We start from the raw sequence: 23,272 nt of genomic DNA, 5'->3' as shown, positions 1-23,272 counted from the left end.
ACCATGATCAAGTAGGCTTCATTCCTGGGATGCAAGGCTGGTTCAACATACTCAAGTCTATAAACATAATCCACCACATAAACAGAATCAAAGACAAACACCACATGATTATCTCAATAGATGCAGAGAAGGCCTTCAATGAAATTTAACAGCCCTTTATGCTGGAAACTCTCAGTAAACTAGGTATTGAAGGAACATATCTCAAAACAATAAAAACTATTAACGACAAACCTACAGCCAATATCATACTGAGTGGGCAAAAACTGGAAGCATTCCCTTTGAAATCTGGCACTAGACAAGGATGCCCTCTGTCACCACTCCTATTCAATATAGTATTGGAAGTTCTAGCCAGAGCAATTATGTAAAATAAATAAATAAATGAATAAAATAAAGGGTATTCAATTAGGAAAAGAGGAAGTCAAATTACCTCTATTTGCAGATGACGTGATTGTATATTTAGAAGACCCTATCATCTCAGCCCAAAATCTCCTTAAACTGATAAGCAACTTCAGCAAAGTCTCAGGATACAAAATCAACGTGCGGAAATCACAAGCATTCCTATACACCAATAACAGACTAACAGAGAGCCAAATCAACAAACTCCCATTCCCAATTGCTACAAAGAGAATAAAATACCTAGGAGTACAACTAACAAAGGATGTAGAGGACCTCTGCAAGGAGAACTACAAACCGCTGCTCAACGAAATAAGAGAGGACACAAATAGAAGGAGAAACATTCCATGTTCATGGTTAGGAAGAATCAATATCATGAAAATGGCCATACTACCCAAAGTGATTTATAGATTCAACGCTATCCCCATCAAGCTACCAATGACCTTCTTCACAGAACTGGAAAAAACAACCTTAAACTTCATATGGAACCAAAAGAGAGCCCACATAGCCAAGACAATCCTAAACAAAAAGAACAAAGTCGGAGGCATCATGCTACCTGATTTGAAACTATACTACAAGGCTACAGTAATCAAAACAGCACGGTACTGGTACCAAAACAGAGATATAGACCAATGGGTCAGAACAGAAGCCCTGGAGGCAACGCCACACATCTACAACCATCTGATCTTTGACAAACCTCACAAAAACAAGCAATAGGGAAAGGATACCCTGTTTAATAAATGGTATTGGGAAAACTGGCTAGCCATGTACAGAAAGCAGAAACTGGACCCCTTCCTGACATCTTACAATAACATTAACTCCAGATGGATTAAAGGCTTAAACATAAGACCTAACACCATAAAAACCCTAGACGAAAACCTAGGCAAAACCATTCAGGACATAGGCATAGGCAAGGACTTCATGACTAATGCACCAAAAGCATTGGCAACAAAAGCCAAAATAGACAAATGGGACCTAATTAAATTCCAGAGCTTCTGTACAGCAAAAGAAATAATCATTAGAGTGAATCAGCAACCAACAGAATGGGAAAAAAATTTTGCAAAATACCCATCTGACAAAGGACTAATATCCAGAATCGACAATGAACTAAAACAGATTTACAAGAAACAAACAAAAAAACTCATCTAAAAATGGGCGAAGGCTATGAACAGACACTTTTCAAAAGAAGACATATAGGAGGCCAACAAACACATGAAAAAATGCTCATCATCACTGATTATTAGAGAAATGGAAATCAAAACCACATTAAGATACTACCTCACACCGATTTGAATGGCGATCATCAAAAACTCTGGAGACAAGAGATGCTACAGAGGATGTGGAGAAATAGGAACACTTTTACACTGTTGGTGGGAGTGTAAACTAGTTCAACCATTGTGGAAGACAGTGTGGTGCTTCCTCAAGGATCTAGACATAGAAATTCCATTTGACCCAGCAATCCCATTACTGGCTATATACCCAAAGGATTAAAAATCATTCAACTATAAAGACACATGCACATGTATGTTCGTAGCAGCACTGTTTACAATAGCAAAGACCTGGAGCCAACCCAAATGCTCATCAATGATAGACTGGGCAAGGAAAATGTGGCATATATACACCATGGAATACTATGCAGCCATAAAAAATGATGAGCTTGTGTCCTTTGTAAGGACATGGATGAATCTGGAAACCATAATTCTCAGCAAACTGACACAAGAACAGAAAATCAAATACCTCACGTTCTCACTCATGGGCAGGTGTTGAACAGTGAGAACACATGGACACAAGGAGGGGAACATCACACACTGGAGTCTGTTGTGGGGGCAAGGGAGGGACAGTGGGGGGTGGCGGTGGGGAGGTTGGGGAGGGATAACATGGGGAGAAATGGCAGATGTAGGTGACGGGGGGATGGAGGCAGCAAACCACATTGTCACGTGTGTACCTATGCAACAATCCTGTATGATCTGCACAAGTACCCCAGAACCTAAAGTATGATTAAAAAAGAGAAAAAGAAAAATGGTGGAAAGAGATATACCACACAAAAACGAATTAAAAGAAAGTAGCTGTGTCTGACAAAGTGGACTTTAAGGCAATAAGCATTGCTAAAGATAAAGAGGTGTCTCCTTAAAGATAAAAGCTTCCATTCACCAGGGAGATACAACAATTCTAAATTGGACTTGGGCGCAAATTTGAGCGTTCTCACTTATTAGTGTAAGACACATAGCTAATTTCTAAATCTTCTAAACCTCGGACTTCTCATGCATAAAGTGAGGATTATCATAGGGCTCACTAATAACATAGTTTCAAAAATATATCATGCCAAAATTGAGATCAAAATAATAAACATATATTACATGGGGGATCTTAATGTACTTCATATTAACAGATTAAGATGAGAGAAAAAGAGAGCAGTACGAATAGCAAGCATTTAATCAACAGGATCAATATATCTGTCCTCATGGATATATGCAGAATGCCAAACCTAGCAACTGCAGAAATCATGCCAAACATTTAGGTACAGACATTGTGGGAAAATGTAATAGTGAAATGAGCAGACCGACAATCAGAAGATGTTAATAAGAGCACTAATAATGGGGCTGGCAAACATGTCTTTACTGATTTCCAAAAGCTTCTTACAGTAAACATGAAATCACATAATTTCTTCCACTTCACTACTGTCTCTTGTTCTGGGCTGTGTCCTGCTTACTGTCCAGTACCTTAGCCCCTTAAAAGTTGCTAATCTTCCAAACCTCATTCCTGTGACTGGGCCCCTGGTCCTTGTTCATGGGCCTTGCAGATACTGACTGCATGCTTATCTGGAGCATGCAGTGGCTACTACTTGACCCAGATTTCTCGCTGTGCTCCTCCCACCTAATGGGATTTGCTCATACCTGTATGGGACCCCTCCCATCTTCCCCAACTGAATACTTACCAAGACAATACATTGCCACACTCCTTTGGACTCTGCTCTGGGCATCAGTCTGAATGTTTCTATTGGGCATCTGCAACTGGATCAGTTCCCTGAGCACCGTCCAGCCTCTTCAGCATGGCTAGTCCTAGAGCCTTTCTGTCTCTGCTGCTTTACATGCCTGGACAAATCTTATGATAATGCAGGCTGCAGGAGGCAGGAATCAAATTTTTGCTTATTATATAGTGCTCCAATTATTTAAATATTGGACTATAGAATATGTCACGAATCTATACTCAGGTGGGTTCCCTATTACTCAGTTCACTGAGGCCAGATCGTGGGATTAACTGTCGAAGAGAGAGTTTTAGTCTGCAGAGCATAGGTCATTCCGAGAATTGCTAGCCCACACTTGTGTGGAGACCTCCAGAGAACAGGATCTGGGCAGGAGGTGACACACCTGTCCTCAGGATGCCCAGCCCCACAGTCAGAGGGGAAGGGGCAGGGCCACATGCATGAAGATCCTCTCCCCAGTATGTGCCAATGACAGGGTTTTCTATCTTTTGGGCCAAGGAAGGAATGTGAAAGCAAAAAGCACAATTTTCTCCTCCCTTTGCATGAAGACTGAGCAGTTTTACCAGATTCCCAGGGAAACACCCTTTCACTCTGGGTTGAATGTGAGTGAGAGACATTCAGGGGTAGAACACTAGAAAAATTATTTTCTGAACCACTTGCCATTAGCCCTAGAAAGTGCTGGATTTGTCCTTCTTCCTTGTCACAGTAGAGACTGCTGAGAGCATCAGAACTTGGGCTCTGGAAGTAGATAGACTTGGTTACAAATCTGAGCTCTCTCCCTTATTAGTGTGGGACATAGAGAAACTTTAAAAATCCTTCCAAACCTCATACTTTTCATGCATGATGTGAGGATTGGAATAATGCTCACCTAATAGGGGTTCTTGAGAATTAAAAAAGTTAACAATGAACAGCATTCAGCAAGATACCTGACTATTGAGAAAATCAAAAATTGTTTGTTATTGATGTTGTGATTATTAAACATCCATTCTGCACCTTCTGACTGGGATATCATGCCATCAGAATGGGATAGATTCCTGCATGGGCTGGGCCAAGAGTGCAATAATGGAGGAGTGAAGAAGGAAGAAGTGGAGGCAGAAAGCCCCCAGGAGTCCAGTATGGTACAAGGCTGAGCTAATGCTGCAGGGGCTTCTTGGAAAAGCCTCTGGGCTTGCGCCTGGCCCTGGAGGAACCTCTTCCAGCAGGCGGGGCCAGCTATAAGAGTAGCCAGGAGATTTCCCAGGGTGTGGGCTCCTAGAAGTTCATTTGGACCAGGCCTGCGTAGAGAGGGATCATAACAGGGACCCTTCACTACTGGCAGGTGATTTACCCTTCAGTGAGGAGCTCAGGCATTTGTTTGATGGAAGGTGGAAGGCCCTATGCTGAGCCAGTGACTGTCAGGGATGGGTGGGTGGCTGGAAAATAGGAAATAAGACTATATGATAGCACAGTAACCACCACACTGTGTGGAACATTCTCTTGAGAGTTTTTCCTCTGTTAATACTCACTTCCTATGGCCCAAATAATAACAACAACAAAAAATTGGTGTAAATTCTTGAAATAACTTGTGGATGATGGAACAAGACCCCCCTCCCCCTACCACCAACTCAGAGCTGCCAGAAGCTTCAGGTGAGGGTCCAAAATGCCAAAATGTCCTGTATCAGAGAGGATGGCCAGTGACCTGAGGACACATGCCATATTTGCTGTGTCACCCAAGGAGCAGCAGCCTCAGCGCTGCACAGTCACCAGGACCCTGGCTTCCCACACTGGGTAGGAGCTGGGTGTCTGATAAAGGGCATGCTTGGCAGCCTGTGCTGTCTGTCTCCTCTTGTCAGCTTATCTGGCATTTCTGTCAAGTGGAATTTCTTTAAAGGTGGAATCTCAGTGGGGTCTAATCTGTTCAGAAATATCAAAAGAGTATGTTAAGCACAGAATTTATACATACATATTTATATATGTTACGTGTGTTATATGTATATTGGGCGGGGAGAAAGGCCTTTGGTTCCTTTGTATCTGCACAGCACAAGGAAAGGCACAGAGTGACTACGATTTACAGTTGATTTATTTACATGAAAGATATTCCCTTTTGCACTTTAGGCCATATATATGTGTATGTGTGTGTGTGTATATATATATATATCTTACATATAATAGTGTAAAAGTGGAAATAACTCAAATGTTTAAAATTGAGGATTAAACTATGATCTGTTCATATGTGACATACAAGTGAGCTGTCCCTTGTACAATGGAATACTGTATTGTATTTACAAGAGCTTCAACCTCCTACAAACAATGTCCCTTGTATACCAGTATTGGTACAGAGAATTGAACTTGTTGAGGTTTTATATGGGGCAATAAAGGCGAGAGCTTACTGTAAATACCCGATACTATGCTACATAGCACCCCCTTTTACAGACAAACTCTTCTCTTGCATTTCCCTTCCTTTCCAGAACCACTTGGTGCGATCTCTACAAGTCTATATTGCAACTACCTCAACATGGCACACTACCCCCAACTCCATCTTCCCCGTCCTGAGAGCAATGGTCAGCTGCCCCCACATTCACATCCTCATTCATTCCAGAAGTCAGCACCACAGAAGTGCCCACACATACCCCAACCACCTTCTTAGAAGATAAGTTAGTGGTTGCTTTGACTTTTAAAAATTTTTACTTCGTCTTTTCCTTCACAATCTCATCCCATCCCAAGAGGTTTATCCAGAAGTTCTCTAAAGATATGTGTGTCCTTATTAGGAATTTAACAGACAAATCAGGAATTTTTATTCTAGCCATCAAGGGAATAACATTTTACCAGGTCTTTAGACAAATAATGGAATACCTTGTAGTAATTAGATATACTACTGTAGAAAAATACTGATGAAATGGAACAATGTTTGAGATATCACATTGAGTAGAAAAGGCAAGATGCATTAAGTAGGAAATGTAGCTTACAAAATAATTTGTCAGACACATTCCTATATTTGTATGTTATAAATGTGTACGTGAAGAAAGGCTAGAAGATGAGACCACAGTCTTCAGTCAAGTTTAAGAGATGAGGCTGCAGCATGCTCAGAAAGGCCTGGGTTATAGTGTTATAGTTCTCCCAGCAATTAAGGATGTGATCCTGGGTAAATTGTGCATCCTCTCTAAACTGCACTGCCTTTTGTGTGTAAAACAGGAAGGATGGTATTTACTCCCAGGGTCATCAAAGGATTTGGTTGGAGAAGAAGAAAAATGGGCTGAGCCCAGACCTGGCACAGTGAGAGCACTGTGGTTAACTGTTGTGCTGGACTGTTGTTCCTGTGTTATTGACGTGCTGCTGGTGGTGGTCCAGAAGCTATTACTTTAATTGGTTATGTGGATTTTCCTTCATGCTGACTAGCTGTGTGTGACATTGTAAAACATAGCCATACACTGTAACCGGCAAAGGCAAATGCAAGGAAGTACAGGTAAATAGCTAATGGGCTGCAGAGGGAAGCTAGTCCTTGGAGGGCTTGATCAAGGAAGGTCCCTTTGCATGTCACTTGTGAAGAGGAGGGGACAGAGAATAGGTGTAGGGCAGCGTTAGTACATTGCAGAGTGTACCTGGAAGGAGACATGAAAGGAGGACATTTTTCTCTGGAACATGGGGACTCTATTTGCATAAACCCTGGGATTAGGGCAAAGAACCATCATGAGAACAAGGGCTTCCCTGAACCTCCCATGCTCATTGACTGACTAAGCTCTGCACTTCTTCTTTCCTTCACTCTTGTCTTTTTTCTATACCTCTGTTATTAGACTGGACTGGCAACCACCTGATCTATCCCAAGTGCCTTGAAATGTGTTGAATGGGTGTGGCACGCCCTTAGCAGAGTGGCATTACCCCACAGGAATTTGTTTATACCCTCGGCATGGAAAATAGCAGGAAATGAATGATGACTGATAACTGAGGATGCTATTTATTATTGTCTAATGGAATACTGTATTGTATTTAGAAGACACTCCCAATTTGTTGATTCTGAATGAGTACCAGACCTCTCCTTTAAATATGGGATCCTGAGAACTGAAGGCAAGTGGAGTTCCAGGAGTCCAAGACGGAGCCACCGACCACGAGGATCCCTGGCCCAGGTAGGTGATCCTCCTGTGCTGCCTTTCAAGGCCAACAGGCATGGATGGGGAAGTAGAGTAGTGTCTGGCCATTTAGCCCCCTTGCTTTTTATCCCCACTGGAAGCACATCTTAGTTTCTAAATATGATCTCTAAGACCTCCCCGGAATACCTTGCTCTCAGCCCCAGTAGCAGTCTTCTCTCTCCCAGGAGGGCTTCTACCAACAAGCAGGGCATTGCCAGGGGGCCAGGCAGACACTAGCTTAGGAAACCTGCAAATCCTGGAAATGCTTGTCCCTTCTCTGAAGGCTCAGTAGACTGACTTCAGAATCTAGAAAATATTGGTCCTTGGAAACAGATTTTGGGTGCAAAGAAATGGATTTCAGATGGCCAGACGCACTGCTTCTTTAGGGAGTTCTGTGAAAGCTCCCTGAATTTATCTTAATACAGGTGGCAGATTTCATGTGTACCCCCCAGGGATGGCTCCAGGTCCTCCAGCCTGAGTATCCTTCTGTCCTTCAGCAGCACCACAGTATCTTTCTGTCTTTGGATATCTACATTTCTGCAAGACATCTCTTGCTCTGATGTCCTGGCTGCCAAATTCTCTGTCAAGTGCCTCCAACTTTCTGTGTCCTTTGATTTACCCCAACATGACAGAGGCAGTTATGCTCCATGTATTCAGGGTTACTGCCAAACCACAAACAGGTCAAGACCAAATAGTTGATATCCCTGTCCTTAACGACCCGTCAGCTCCACCCACCTACTCCTGCTCACTGTTCTTACTGTTGAGTCCTGAAGCCCTTCCTTGTCATTTTTTTTTTTTTTTTGAGACAGAGTCTCACTCTGTTGCTAGGCGCCAAGCTGGAGTGCAGTGGCACAATCTTGGCTCACTGCAACCTCTGCCTCCCGAGTTCAAGCAATTCTCCTGCCTCAGCCTCCCGAGTAGCTGGGACTACAGGCACATGCCACCATGTCCAGCTAATTTTTGTATTTTCAGTAGAGATGGGGTTTCACCATGTTGGCCAGGATGGTCTCGATCTCTTGACCTTGTGATCCACCCGCCTCGGCCTCCCAAAGTGCTGGGATTACAGGCTTGAGCCACCGCGCCCGGCAGCAGCTTCTTAAAAATAGCATTTTTCCAGTCTCACCCTGGACTAATTGAATGAGAATCTCAGGGGTTCGAGGCGCAGGTATCCATGGTCTTAAAATGCCACCCACCAGGTGATTCCCAGTGTGCGCCAGGGTTGAGAGCCACCACCCTAGGCCATGCCACTCAGAAGTCCTCAGACCAACAGTACCCATAGCTCTGGGGTGCAACAGAAAGGCAGAGCCTTGGCACCACCCAGACCTACTGAACCATAGTTTGCAGGTGATTTCTTGCACATCAAAGTGTGGGAAATGGAAAGCCTTAGAGTTCAGCTGGCTCAGTAACTTTCAGTCAACCTGCATCTGCCCAATGAACTCAGAATGTCTGGGTGGGGCCCAGAAAAGCTCCTGAAGAGATTCTGATGTAATGCAGGGCTGAGACCCTTGGACCTCATCTGACCCCATATCACTGGGGAGTTACTTAGGGTCTCGCCTGGGGCCAGTCATCTCTTCCATAGGCACCGAGTGTCCATGATACTTGGGGCACTACAGGGCGGGAGGTGGAGGATCACAGGTGAGTCAGACAGGGAGCCTGCTCCTGGGGAGCTCACAGTGCTACGGGGAAGCAAGACAAAGACACCAATACCTGTGTGCAAGTACCACCGATGAGTGCAAAGTGCTGCAGCACCAGGGAGGAAGCCACCCTGTGCAGTGGGGGCCGAGGAGGGCTGCAGGGAAGAGGTGGCTGGAGGGCTGGTGTTACAGGAGGAGTCCTCTCCACTGTCTGGGCATGAGGAGACGAAGAGGTCATTCCACAGTGAGAAACCCAGGGAGCGGCTGTGTGCTTATGGCATGGGAGGAGAGTAACATCTTAGAATTATTGTCTGCATTAGAATTGCCTATCACAGATACCCATATTATAGCTTCACATAGTGTGGTGGTTACTGTGTTATCATATTGTGACATTTGCCATCTTCCAGCCACCCACCCATTCCTGACAGTCACTGGCCCAGCCTGGGGTCCCTTGTCCTTTATCAAACAAGTGCTTGAGCTCCTCGCTGAGGTGAGGGTCACCTGTCCAATCAGAGGCCAGGAGGGAAGGTTCCCTTTTAAGACCCCACTCTAGGCAGGTCTGGCCTGAATGAGTTGCTAGAAGCCCATACCCTAAGACTCTCTGAGCACTGTTGTGGCTAGTCCTGCCACTGGAAGATGTTCCTCCAGGGCCAGGTGCAAGATTTGTGGCTTTTCAAAGGAGCCGCTAATGCTCCAGCTAAGCCTTGCACCGATCTGGGCTCCTGGGGGCTTCCTGCCTCCACCTCTCCCAACTCTTCCATCACTACTCCCTTAGCCTGGCCAGTGTGGGTGTCTGTCCCATTCTAGGCACTGCTGATGGAATGATGCCCCCAGCCAGAGGGTGCATAAAAGAGAGTTAAGAAAAACAGTGATTATAAAATGTCCTTTTTATAGGTCTTAGGTCAGGCTAAGTCCTACTTACTTGAGTGAGCATTTTAGTTCTCGTAACTCCTCTCTCAAGTAGGTGCTGTTCTTACTCTCATTTCACAGGTGAGGACATTGGCATTGGGAGAGATTTAGTAACTTGTCCTCTGTCCTACAGCAGAGCTTGGATTTTAATCCATCTGTCCAAATCTGGAACCAATGTGCTTGCACAGAATGCTAAATTGCTCATCCCAGTAAGACAGCAAGCCTGGGAGTGGAAGAAATATTCAGTGACTGTGATGCCTGAGCCCACAGGCAGGGTGGAGAGCTGGGCCTGTGGCTGGGGCTGGGGCTGGGGCCCTCAGATGTGGGGAAGAAAGGGCTGAGTCTTCCATTTTCAATGTGAAGTGTTGATATCCGGTTTTGTTGATCTAGGTACAAAGTTGAAGAACTTAAACCCGAAGAAATTCAGCATTCATGACCAGGATCACAAAGTACTGGTCCTGGACTCTGGGAATCTCATAGCAGTTCCAGATAAAAGCTACATACGCCCAGGTGATTCTCAGTTTTGGCTGTGTTTTCTGTCCCCACCCAGCAGGGGTAAGGCCTACCTCCAGGTGGGCTCAGCTGATGCTAGACCATGCCCCAGCTCCAGCAGGTGGTAGAAGCGGGGAGGAAAGGCCCCAGAGACTTGGGCATCAGATGGAAGGTCTCTAGCAATGACCAGATCTGAAAGGACTCTTTCTGGAAGGGCAGGGAAAAAAGAAGGAGCCAGACGCTTAGGTTGGAACAAGAAGAGGCTTAAACCAGTGTGATGGAGGGAGATGTGGACCACAGAGTCAAGGGGAGAAGGACTGCATGTCAGGTCTGAAACGCAGCAGACAGGAGGGACCTTTCCTTCCCCTGAGAACCCACCCATGTTCTGATTGTCTTTTTCCAGAGATCTTCTTTATGTTACCCACATCCTTGAGCTCAGCCTCTGCAGAGAAAGGAAGTCCTGTTCTCTTGGGAGTCTCTAAAGGGGAGTTTTGTCTCTACTGTGACAAGGATAAAGGACAAAGTCGTCCATCCCTTCAGCTGAAGGTAAGAGTTCTAGCTCAATTTCCTGTGCCTTTTGCTACCCCAAAGTAAAAGGTCAAGATCCTCAATGCCTCTCACTTTCCTGCAAATTCTTATCTTGGCTAATATAACAGAGACATCCACCTTTCTGGAAGCACCAGGCAGAAGAGTCCCATACCTTCCCCTCTGGTTCCTTGCCTCTTCTAAGGAAGGAGGAAGGACTCCACACAGCAGGGAGGCAATGAGGAACTGAGAATCCTTTCTCCTCTCCCACGCTCATGGGCCCTGGCCCTGGATGGGTGGCACTCCCCTCCTGCTGTGGCCTTCCCTGTGGTAGGCAGCACACTTGGGCCAGGACCCTGGTGTCTGCTGCAGGGTAGGAGGGTGTGAGGGAGCACTCAGAGGGCAGTGTGTCTGCTCTTCAAATTTAGTCCTAGATGGAGCATCCTTTCACTTGAGGGGAGAAATCTTATGAAGCCCAGTTGGATGCAGATCTAAGCCATATTCTCTAACCTAACTTTAAAAACTATAGAACTGAGATTTCGGTGTCCATCTGACTCTTACATCTGTCTCAATTTATTTTTAATTTGGGGGACAAGAGGGCATAGAAAAGAAGGCATGAGATCTTATCATCCCTTAAATTCCAGTACCAAGGCTGACATGCTGTCTTCCCCAAGGACCATCTGCCTTCTCTCTTTTCCTCCTCTCCTGTGTAAAGGCCTGGAGGATAAGCACATGTGCTGGGTGTTTCTCCCTCTCAAAGCCTGTCTATATAATTAATCTCTTTTACCTTACAGAAGAAGAAACTGATGAAGCTGACTGATCAAAAGGAATCGGCACGCCGTCCCTTCATCTTTTATAGGACTCAGGTGGGCTCCCAGAACTTGCTGGAGTCAGTGGCTCACCCCGGATGGTTTGTTTGCACCTCCTGCAATTGTAATGAACCTGTTGGAGTAACAGATAAACATGAGCATAAGAAACACATTGAATTTTCATTTCATCCAGTTTGCAAACCTGAAATGAGCCCCAGTGAGGTCAGCGATTAGGAAACTACCCCATCGAATGCCTTCCTGGCTAATTGGCCTAATTATATAAAAACCGAAATCCTGCTCACTAACCTTTATATCAGTGTGTTTCATTTCTCATTCATACTTTAAGGATTTGTGTTTTTAGGAAATAGCAAGAAGATTGTTTAATTACAAAGTTCTGGGTAGGAAAGAGCCCAGCTTCTACCTGTACACTGCTACCCTGAACCATCAGACATCCATGTGCGTGTCATATGCCATGATATGGCCAGTCTGAGTGTGATACTTGCAAGAGGAAGGAGCATCTGGGTGCATGCTATGCTCTAGAATCAGTCCTTCCTACTGGGGTTTGGTAGATGCTGAGGGCATTGATCCTGGGGAAGAAGTGGCTGACTCCATGTTTAAGCATTATGTGCAAGAAAGAAATGCAACAGCCACCATCAAGCTAAGTGATAACAGAAAAGGGGCAGTTGGGTCCCAGATAAGGAGCAGTGTGACCTGGCCTGTGGAAAGGCACAAAGACAAGGAATCTGGGTCAGATGATAGGAGACCAGTCAGTCAGTGTCTGGGAGGGCTGTTAACAAGGAGACGGTCATATCACTAAGCAGGGCTCAGATCCTGATAATGGGGCATAGAAAGGCTGGCCAAATGGAAATCAGGGCCTGGAAACAGAGTGAGGGGGTGGAGACAGGGGACTGAGGCTTGGAAATTAGTTTGTTAGTTTTAGCTCTTCAGTTACAAGCAATAATAATAACTTCTAGCTTATTTAAGCAAAAAGTATACTAAAAAAGGAGTTTTCTAGAAGGGTCTTGGGAATATTTACTTCTTACTGCTGCTGTAACAAATTACCACCAACTTAGTGGTTTAAGCAATGCAATGTCTTATCTTGCAGTTATGGAGGTCAGTCTGGAATGTGTCTCACTGGGCCAATATCAAAGTATCAGCAGGACTGCGTTGCTTTGGGAGGCTCTAGGGAACAGTCAATTTCCTTGCCTTTTCCAACTTCCAGAAGCTACCTGCATTCCTTGGCTAGTGGCCCCCTCCCATCTTCACTGCTTCAGTTTTTCTCACACTGCTTTACTCTGACTCTCCTGCCTTCCTCTTTCACATGTAAGAACACTTGCGATTTGCATCAGGCCCACTTCAATATCCAGGATACTGTCCCATCTTGAAGGGGCTTAACTTTAATCACAAAGTGATTATAGTTAAGTCCCTTTTACTATGTAAGGTAACATATTCACAGGGTCTGGGATTAGAATGTGGACATTTTTGGGGTACCATTATTCTGCCTATCATGTGAAGTAACTTTCAAAATGGAAAGACACGCTGAAGAATAAGAGTCAGAGATTTCTGGCAGGCCAAAAATGACAGAACCCAGAAAACGTTGGTACCACCACTCAGATGGGTAAGAGCCAATCATGCTTTTTGTCAGTTAGCAAAAGATTGAGATTCCAAGCAGAGCATGTGACTGCCCTAGTTTGGGTCATGTGTCAACTCATTTGGCAATGAAAGGCAGAGCACGCTGATGAACACTCCCTGCAAGACTGTATCCCACGAGGCCAGTGATGCTCCTCAAGCAGAGGTGGAGAGCTAATCTCAGGAGAAAGGTGTGTGGGTGGTGGGCAGGAAGACAAAACTGAGGCATAAAGGAGGAGTAGGGACAACAACCCCCGCACACAGGCTCAAGTGAGCTGACATGCATGGGAAGAACTCTCATGAGGTTGGCTGCTTATGTTTCTGATCCTGATGATGATGGTGATTCACACCAGCAGAGTGACAAAAAAGTACATAGTATATTTAGAGGATGTTTCCAACATGGAGAAGTGGTAAATATTCAAGGCAATGAATTCTTCAAACACTACCTTGATCATTACACATTCTGTGCATATAATAAATACTCACATATATGCCACAAATATGTGAAATATTATGTATCACTATATGAAAGAAAAAAATGTGACCAGGTAACACTGATACTTTGGAGAAGAAGGCATGTCTTCTTCGTAATATCACAAAACTGTTTTCATGACAAAGACACACAGTTATTCAAATTAGTCTCTGAGTCAGGGCTGTCTCATGGCAGTGAGGACTCTGGTTCCCTTACAGCTAGCAGAAAGGAAATGGGGCTTACTGACCATGGCCTTGAAGAGGCTGACCATGTAGGCCAAATGGAGACATGGACAGCCTGGGCTCGGTCCTGCTCCTTCGCCTTCCAACCTGGAAGTCAGGCTGGCAAGTCACTCTGGCGTGGGTCACTCATGCTTCCAGTGAGGCTCCACCAAGATAGCAAATGCACCAACACCTTACCAAAGCACAGGCCCTGTGTACTGTTGACTTCTTTGTCAGAAGGCTCAGGATGTCACAAAAGGCATGGTTGTGGTGATCGCATATGTGTGCTACCCCGTTTAATGCTACAACCTTCTCTCACCACAGCACTGCTGACTCCCGTTTGCCAAGTCTGATTTTTCTCACTCTATCATGCTATATAGTTTGCTTCTCACATTTATTGTTTGTGTCTCCCACTAGCATGTAAGTGCTTTGCTCTCTGATGTATCCCAAGAACCCACTGCAGTGCCTGGTACTTGTAGGAACTCCCTAAGATTTCTATAAATGAAGAAGAGAATAAAAGAGGGAGAGAGGGAGAAAGGAAAGGAAGGCTTCTATTTAAATGATGGTCTCCTCCTTATTTCTATAGTAATATGACTTTCCTCTGTAAAGCAGATGCATTTTGGAAAATGTGTATAAATAAACTCAGGTGGTTTGAATTTCATTTTCCTAATTGTAATTGCAATCATGGGTTTTTATGTTTAGTGAAAAAGTTTTGGCCCTTGTGCATTACTCCTGAGAATCCCAAAGTATTGGTTTGCGAGGGCTCCCATAAAGAACCATAAACTTTATTGTTTCCTGGTTCAGGAAGCCAAAGTTTGAACTCCAGGTGTTTGTTCATTCTGAGAGCTCTGAGAGAGAATCCGTTCCAGGCCTCTCTTCAGTTTGTGACAGCTCCAGGGGCTCCTCGACTGGTGGCATCTTCACATGGCTGTCTTCTCTCTGTGTTTCTGTATGCAGATTTCCCCCTTCCTAAAAGGACACTGTCATACTGAATTAGGGCTCACTTGAATGACTTTATCTTAAGTTGATTGTATCTGTAAAGACTGTATGTCTAAGTAAGGTCACATTCAGCTACTGTGGGGTAAGACTTCAATGTATCTTTTCAGGGAACATAATCCAACTCATAATACCGAACATTATAACTGTTCATCTCATGAAATTTAATGTCTCTCAAAAGGTGATCTCAGGGCATTTGATCTGCAGGAGAAACTCCCATAGGAAACATTCCAACCAGTGCTCCTTTCACAGCTGGTCACTCCTTCTACCCCATCCAAGGTCCTGGGGCAGGGCGAGGCAGGTGGGACAAGAGGAAGGCTGTCTTGGGAGTAGAAAGAGAAGACCCTTATTCACCCTGCACTCTGTTTGGGAATGAGCTATCCAGCATAGACTATAATAAATAGCTTTAGGAGTGGTAGACTCTAAATATTTTTTCATCCCAGTTATCCTAATCAATTAAACAAAGTTTAGGACAAGCCTTGAAATGTGGGCATTGGTACCTTATGAAACTTACACAGAATTCAAAAATTTACAAGGGCTAAATAAAGTAGGAACTGACATCTAATATTTTCTCCCCATATTCCCATACACTGTCTGGTTCAACCACCTCCAACCCTCGCTCTCGTCCTGGTGGACACATGCCTAATGGTGTGAACAGCTGGTTCTTAGGGGGCGGTGAGGGTAGATATACAGCTTTTGCCAATTTCCATGGTGTAACTACTCCAAATATGGCCAGTTTCAAGCTACCAGTATGGCACAGACACAGAATTTGGAAGAGATGTTAACAATTGGCTATGGCAAGCTGATTTAAGCGAGCTCCTGCACATCACCACCGCCACTTTTGAAATCCTTGTGTTAGTGCAGGGGTTGGCAAACTGCAGCCTAAAGGCCAAATACAGTTTATTCCTGTTTGTGTGATTTGCTAACCAGCCCTGTTGTCTATGGCCTTCTTTGTGCTGTAACAATAAAGCATGTGGCAGGACATATAGAATCTGGCACTCTATGAAAAGCGCTGACTCCTGCTCTACAGGACAAGAGACCAGAGATTGTCAACAGCTTCCAAACGTTCATCCCTGAGTCATTCTGGAGCCTGAAGCACAGTTTCCACCAGATGGCTGCAATGCATGATAGTTAGGTTTTCCACCTCTCACCCAAAAGTCTACTCAATTTTTTGCTGCAAAAATATGTTATGATCATTATTTTTTACTTAGCCCACATTCCCTTGGCAATTTTCCATAGGAAAATCCATTCTAAATTCCAACAAATCAGGGGATTTGGAGCCTCTGGACACCTCCTTGTTCCTTGCCCACAGCCCTTTGCAGAAGTTGCCTCATCAGAGAGGCTCCATGCAGGGGCTCAGGACAGGATCAGAGGTCAGTTGCAGCAAGGGGGCAGGGAGAGATTCTCTCTGCTGATGATGCAGAGGAGACTGTTCAGCACACTCTCATAGTCCTGGTGATTCCTAATCCATAAGAGAATTTTCACATGCACTGGGTAATTGTCACATCAGCTCAACACTGTGAGGAAGGCAGGGTGAGAATTTGTGTGCACATTTTATAGGTGAGAAAATAAGACACAGAGGTATCAAGCAACTGGACCACAGTTGTGCAGCTTTTAAGTGGCAGACTTGCAGGTGTTGTGACTCCTAGTCCAGAGTTCTTTGCACTGCCCCTGAAGTGCTAAAACTCTACTATGCTTTAAGACTCACTGGGGGAGCTTCCTAAAAAGAGAGATTGTACAATCTGAGATTCTTGCTTAACTGTCTTGGGATGTAACTCAGGGATCTAGCTGCCTTAAAAAAAAACTCCCAAGTAATTCTGATACAAGCAGTTCTTTCTTGTCCACCCTTTGAAGAAACACTGCCTCTGCCCACACATTTTGTTAGAAAATGGTGACATGCTTTTCAGGCTGAGAACTATTTCTAGGTGACTGGACATCGGTAGCCCACTGTACTGGCTTTCAGTCTAGTCTTTTACACACACGATAAGAGATGTCCTACTCCAGATGATATGTGTCTGAACCATGGAAACATTCCATTGTGTGGCATACCCACACTCTTCACCCATGATGATTACATCTCCTACAGAGTTGAACAACAAAGCCTCGATTTCCTGCCTCCCCCCAGTGTGGTCGTGAGGGATAGACATGACCAGGAACACGTAGATGTCTTCAAAACCTGAACAAATTACTGAATTTCAAATCTCATTTCACTCATCAGTAAAATGGGGATAATAAAACCTATTTTACAGAGGGTAGATAGGAGGAGTAAAGAGGGATTCAATGAAAGCTCATTAGTACCATTTGTAGTAGCAGTATTGATAACCCTCTTTTCTGTGCACTCTCACTGGTAGGCCCAGGCCATCAGCAATGCCCAGGGTGTCATGGATCTCTGCTGCATCGGGCACCAGCTGTGCCAATGGTGAGGACAGCAGAAGGGTGAAAAGCTCCTTGCACCCCAACTGTGTTCCAGCTCGTCCTCAATTTGGTCTGGTGTCCAAGCCCTGCCTCCAGAGTCAAGTCCCACACCCTACCTCATAAGGAGAAATGTAAATAAATGGAATAGAATTGAGAGTCCAGAAATAAACTCATACATCTGTGATCAACTGCTTTTCAACAAAGGTGCCGAGAACATGCAATGAGGGAAAGAATCATTTTCTCAAGAAATGGGGCTGGATAGCCACATGCGAAGAAATATAACTGGGCCCTCATCTCATACCAAATACAGAAATTAACTCAAAATGGCTCAAACACTTAAATGTAAAAGCTAAAACTATAATATTTTTAGAAGAAAACAGGGATATAGCTTTATGATCTTGGATTTGGTGGTTGATTCTTAGATGACACTAAAAGCATAAACAAAAAAAGAAAAAAAGTAGGTAAATTGGGCCTCATCAAAAAACTTTTAGGCTGAGTGCAGTGGCTTATACCTGTAATCCCAGCACTTTGGGGGGCTGAGGCAGGAGGATCCCTTGAGCCCAGGAATTTGAGACCATCTTGAGCAATGGGGTGAGGCCCTGTTTCTACAAAGAAAAAAAGATTACCTGGGTGTGGTGTACGCTTGTAATCCCAGCTACTTGGGAAGCTGAAGTGGCACGATTGTTTGAACTCAGGAAGCCGAGGCTACAGTGCACCGAGATCATGCCGCTGCACCCCAGCTGGGGTAACAGGGCAAGACCTTGTCATAAATAAATAAATAAATATCTCTTGATCTTATCTTCAGAGACTGACTCAACTAACTTGTCTGGGTTGGAGCCCAGCTATTGGTATTTTTTGAAAGCTTTCCAAGTGATTTTATTGTACAGCCAAGGTTGAGAATCACTATATCATAAGGTTGGGCTCCTAACAGGAAACAGTTTGCACCATCAGGAGTCACAGCATTCTGATAATGGTTAAGATTTCCTCCTAGATTTTCTGATATTGGATGAGTCATGTTTACAAGCTTTTACCAAGAGACAAACTATCTTTCTGCCTTTCTTTCTTTTACTTTCTTTTTAACTATCTTTTCTTTTAACTATCTTTTCTTTACTTTCTTTCTTATACTATTCTAATCCCAGAGCCCTTTGGAACTTCCACTGGGTGATGAATCTAGAAAGCGACTCTCTTGGCTACCACAGAGAGTAGTGTTGGTCTGCTTGTGCCAGATCCAGCTGGTGCTAGTGGTGAGACAGAAACTCCCTGAAATCCCCTCCTCTCCCATCAGATTTAGTCCCCCATTTACATCATGTACAATCATTACCATGGGGTTTTATCGCCTTGCTGGGGCATTTGGAGGTCATATGTATACCAACTACTAGTTCTGAACCATGACTCCTGAGTGTGGACTATAGGGCACCTCAGCACACTCACAAGGTGTCATGGGACATTTAAATGTTTTGAGGAAAACACAGTGACATCTTCAGGCCCATGAAAACCATTTCCATTAAATTGTTTCAACCCAATTACTTAAGAAGTAGAACTGTCAGGTATTTCTTTTGGCTTAAGGTACCCTGTGAAGACATTCCTGGGACACGAAGGGTGTCATGAACTGACAGAGTTTGGGAACCCCTGCTTTCAGAAGCTGGAGGTAGCATGCCTTGGGCACAGCACTGCCTTGGGGTCAGCAAATCCTTTTGATGGTGCATTTAGGTGTGGGAAGACAGTTCTTAGAGCGGGACTGGGATGTGCCTGGAGATAGTATAAGACAGAAAGTAAGGATAGAGGGAACCAGGTTGAGCTGCCCAATAAAGACATGGCAGCTTGGCAGGGTGTAGTGGCTCACGTCTATAATCCCAGTACTTTGGGAGTCTGAAGCAGGAGGATTGCTTGAGGCCAGGCCCTTGAGATTAGCCTGGGAAACATAACAAGATCTCTAGAAAAAATTTAAAAAGTTAGCCAGATGTGGTGGCATGCCCCTGTAGTCCCAGCTACCTGACAGGCTGAAGTCGAAGGATCACTTGAGCCCAGGAGGGTGAGGCTACAGTGAGCCATGACTGTGCCACTGTACTACAGCTTGGGTGACAGAATGAGACCCTGTCTCAAAAATAAATAAGTAACTAAATAGTGGCCATGGCATCCCTAGAAAGACAAGGGCCTCAGAATAGGTAGAAGCCAAGGGAAATGAGAAGTGAGGGGGTCCCTGGGGCTGGAACTGAGGGAGCAGGATGGCCTCTAAGAAGTTCCTGATAGCAGTGTCACTGACATGTCTGATATGTGGTGATAATTGTTTGCTGGGCCCATGTCATCCCTCATATCTGCAAACTCCTTGCTAGTCAAAGTGTGATCTTGGGATCAGTGGCATCAGTATCACTTGAGAACTTGTTAGAGATGCAGAATCTAGGGCCCCACCACAGCCCCAGAAACAGAACCTGCATTTTAACAAGCACTCCAGGTGATTCTCACACACGCTGGCATTTGAGAAGCACTGGGCTAGATGACAGGTTCTCAAGCATGGCTGACATTGAGATACCTAAAGGAGTTTGGAAAGATACTCAAGGCTTGGCTCCACTGCCAGAGAGTCTTATTGAATTAATCCAGGGAGCAGGGTTGGCATCAGGCTGTTTAAAAGTCCTCCAGGTGTTTCTAAAGCCAGGTTTGAGGAATTACTGGGTTGCTATAAATGTTTTGTGAGAATGTTTGTGTGTGTGTGTGTGTGTGTGTGTAAGTTCTGGATCAGTTTGGCACCAATACAGGAAACAGTTGAAATATGTGAGCCATGAGAGAGAGATCAGGAGATATAAAAAGCTAGTGACATGAGAGGTACTCTTGAGGTGTTACGAAATAGGGTAGAGCAAACTGGGGTTTCCACCGTATGTTGGACAGGGGTTTGAGTAAATTTCTACTTAAAAATCACAAACAGGATGACCCCAAGGCTGCAGGACTTGGAATCATCTAGGTGACTGATACTCAGTTACAAACATAATTGGTCACAAGGCTGCTTCGAAATTCACAACAGGCCTTCAGATGATATGCACTCAAGAGATATCCACAAGTCCGCCTAAAGAAATGCTATATTCAGACATTTGGCATCAAACTCCAGTAAGCAAAGATAGTCCAAAGCAGTGGGTTTCAAAAACATTTTCCTAAGACAAGTTCTCTATTTGCCTTCAACATCAGTCATCCCAGCCCCTGGAATAGAGGAGCAAATGACATCAGTGTTATCCTGCCACAATGCACCAAGATATTATGCTCTCATGCTCCATTTTCTCCCTCTGTCTATGTCACTAATAACTCATTAACTTGTACTCTTGTGCCTTGCAGCAAGTTGCTAAGAGTAGGTATTAAGGATAAAATTTAGAAAGTTAGAAAAGCTCTTAGGAGGTGATCCTTCTAGTTGAAAACACAACCTGACCAAGGCAATGATACTGTTTCATCTTCCCAGCCACACAGGTTCATAGCTAAGGAAGACAATTGGGCCAGAGGATGGGAAAGACCAAAATTACTGGTGCCACAGCCCAGAGAGGTATTCCAGTAATCTGAGGGCGAGGACCACATACGTACTTCAGGAATGTACGGTGTTGACAGCTGTGAATGGTTGCCTGGAGCTCTAGTGTGTGTTCTAGCACAATGATACCTGAGACTCTTGCATCATTGGGAATAATAAAATTGGGATGGATAGATATGAAATTACGATAGCAATAAGCAATCACCTGATAGCATCATTGATGGGACACATTAAAGATGACTGTAAATTCTTGACACTTCTCTCATTGAGAGGTGGGTTCTATTTTCCCTCCCCTTGACTTTGGGGTGGCTCTGTGACTGCTGGAACAATAGAATGTAGTGAAAATAATGTTGTAACAATTTCTACCCTCTTCCAGGTCTTAAGGAACTGGTAGCTTTTATTAATACTTTCTGTCTCTTGGAATACTTGTTCTTGCAACCCAGCCATCATACAGTGAGAAATTCTAAGCTGCCCCATTAAGAGGCCCACATGCTGATAAATTGGGGTCTTATGTAAAACCCCAGCTGCACTCCTAGCTGACGACCAGTACCAACTTGTCACCAGGTAAGTGAAACACTTAGGACTGCATCCTCCAGCCCCAGTTGATCAATGTGGAACGGAGTAAACCATCTCAGCTTAGCCCTGCCCAAATTGCAGAATTATGAGCAACATAATCCCCTAGGTTTTGGGCTGATTTGTTCCAGATTACTGGAACAGAATTTGGTACCAGGTGCTACAGTAATGAAAGCTTAAGACCTGTGACTTTGGCTTTGGGTCTGAGTGGCAGGTGGAACTTGGCAGGCCTCAAATAAACTGTTAGGGAAGGTTGGAGGATAGTGAGGAAAATAGTATGGGAAGCCCGAGGAAAAATGATGCTTGGTATATAGTGGTGGGAAGTTTAGCAAAACTCACCTGAAGTAATGTGGGAAATTGTAAGAACTCAGAATGATTTAAGAGTGTGTTTTACAGGTCCTTTAAGAAACTTTAAGGGCTGATCCCATGGAAGCTTCACACATGACCCAAGGTAGAGCAAGGCTTCCTTGAAAAGGAACATAAGTGTGTTTTTTGGTCTAACAAAATTGATTATGAATGGATAATGTAAGACATTTTAAAGAATTGTAGTAGCTTACATTAGCAGATTTGGATCCAGTGATTGTTACATTCTGGTGCCGAGCCCCTGAACTACTTCTTGGAGAAAGGCGTTATACCAAAGCTATTAGTATTTGGGCTACAGGGTGTATATTTGCAGAACTACTAATATCAGAACCAATATTTCATAGTTGACAAGAAGACATCAAAACTAGTAATCCTTATCACCATGACTGGCTGGACAGAATATTCAATGTAGTGGGATTTCCTGCAGATAAAGATTGGGAAGATGTAAAAAAGATGCCTGAACATTCATTAATGAAAGATTTTAGAAGAAATATGTGTACTAACTGCAGCCTTATCAAGTACATGGAAAACCATAAAGTTAAACCAGACAGTAAAGCATACCACTTGTTTCAGCAGTTGCTTACCATGGACCCAATAAAACGAATTCCATCAGAACACAATTCCTGTTTCTTAGAAGACCCACTTCCTGCATCAGACTTTTTTTTTGACAGCTGTGAAATTCCTTACCCAAAATGAGAATTTTTAATGGAAGAAGAACCTGATGAAAAGGAGACAAAAAGAACCACCACCAGCAGCAGGGCAATAAACATGCTAATGGAACTGGCCACCCAGGGAATTAAGACAACAGCCACACACAGGGACTCCTCTTGAAGAAAGGAAGGCTTGTTCCTCCTACCACTACCTCGGGTGGACTTACCATGGTCTCAGGCTATCAGCGTTCCAATCCACATGCTGCCTATATCCCAACCCGGGACCAAGCACATCATAGCCGCAGAGCAGCATGGGATACTCAGCTACCTCCCAGCAGCCTCCACAGTACTCACATCAGACACATGAGTACTGAGCTGCATCGGAGTCTTGTCAACTCACTGTTACGAATGCTGCAGGGCTGACTGTGCAGCTCTCTGTGGGAACCTAGTATGAGTCATGAGAATGTACTGTGCAACCACATCTTCCCAGTAGCCAAGTTCCACCAATTTTCACAGATTAGGGTAGTGGCTTCCAGGTTGTACCTATTTTGGAGTTAGGCTTGAAAAGAAAGTACTAGAACAGTTTGTGTTGTGGATTTG

General features: G+C 44.3%; 1 protein-coding gene and 1 pseudogene across 1 annotated transcript; both read left to right on the top strand.

The window, feature by feature from the left end:
- The first annotated feature begins 4,947 nt into the window (after positions 1-4,947).
- Positions 4,948-12,425, top strand: IL37 (interleukin 37). The gene is made up of 4 exons (XM_017496694.2): positions 4,948-5,002; positions 10,365-10,532; positions 10,918-11,060; positions 11,834-12,425. Exons 1-4 carry the CDS (start codon positions 4,948-4,950, stop codon positions 12,080-12,082), a joined length of 615 nt encoding a protein of 204 aa, XP_017352183.1. The 3' UTR covers positions 12,083-12,425.
- Positions 12,375-23,046, top strand: LOC108281212 (annotated as a pseudogene).
- Positions 23,047-23,272: the final 226 nt, after the last annotated feature.

Source organism: Cebus imitator, unplaced genomic scaffold, assembly GCF_001604975.1.
Source record: "Cebus imitator isolate Cc_AM_T3 unplaced genomic scaffold, Cebus_imitator-1.0 Scaffold222, whole genome shotgun sequence".
Taxonomy (NCBI): Eukaryota; Metazoa; Chordata; class Mammalia; order Primates; family Cebidae; genus Cebus; species Cebus imitator.
The sequence above is the reverse complement of the archived record's forward strand: the minus strand, read 5'-3'. Positions and strand labels throughout refer to the sequence as shown.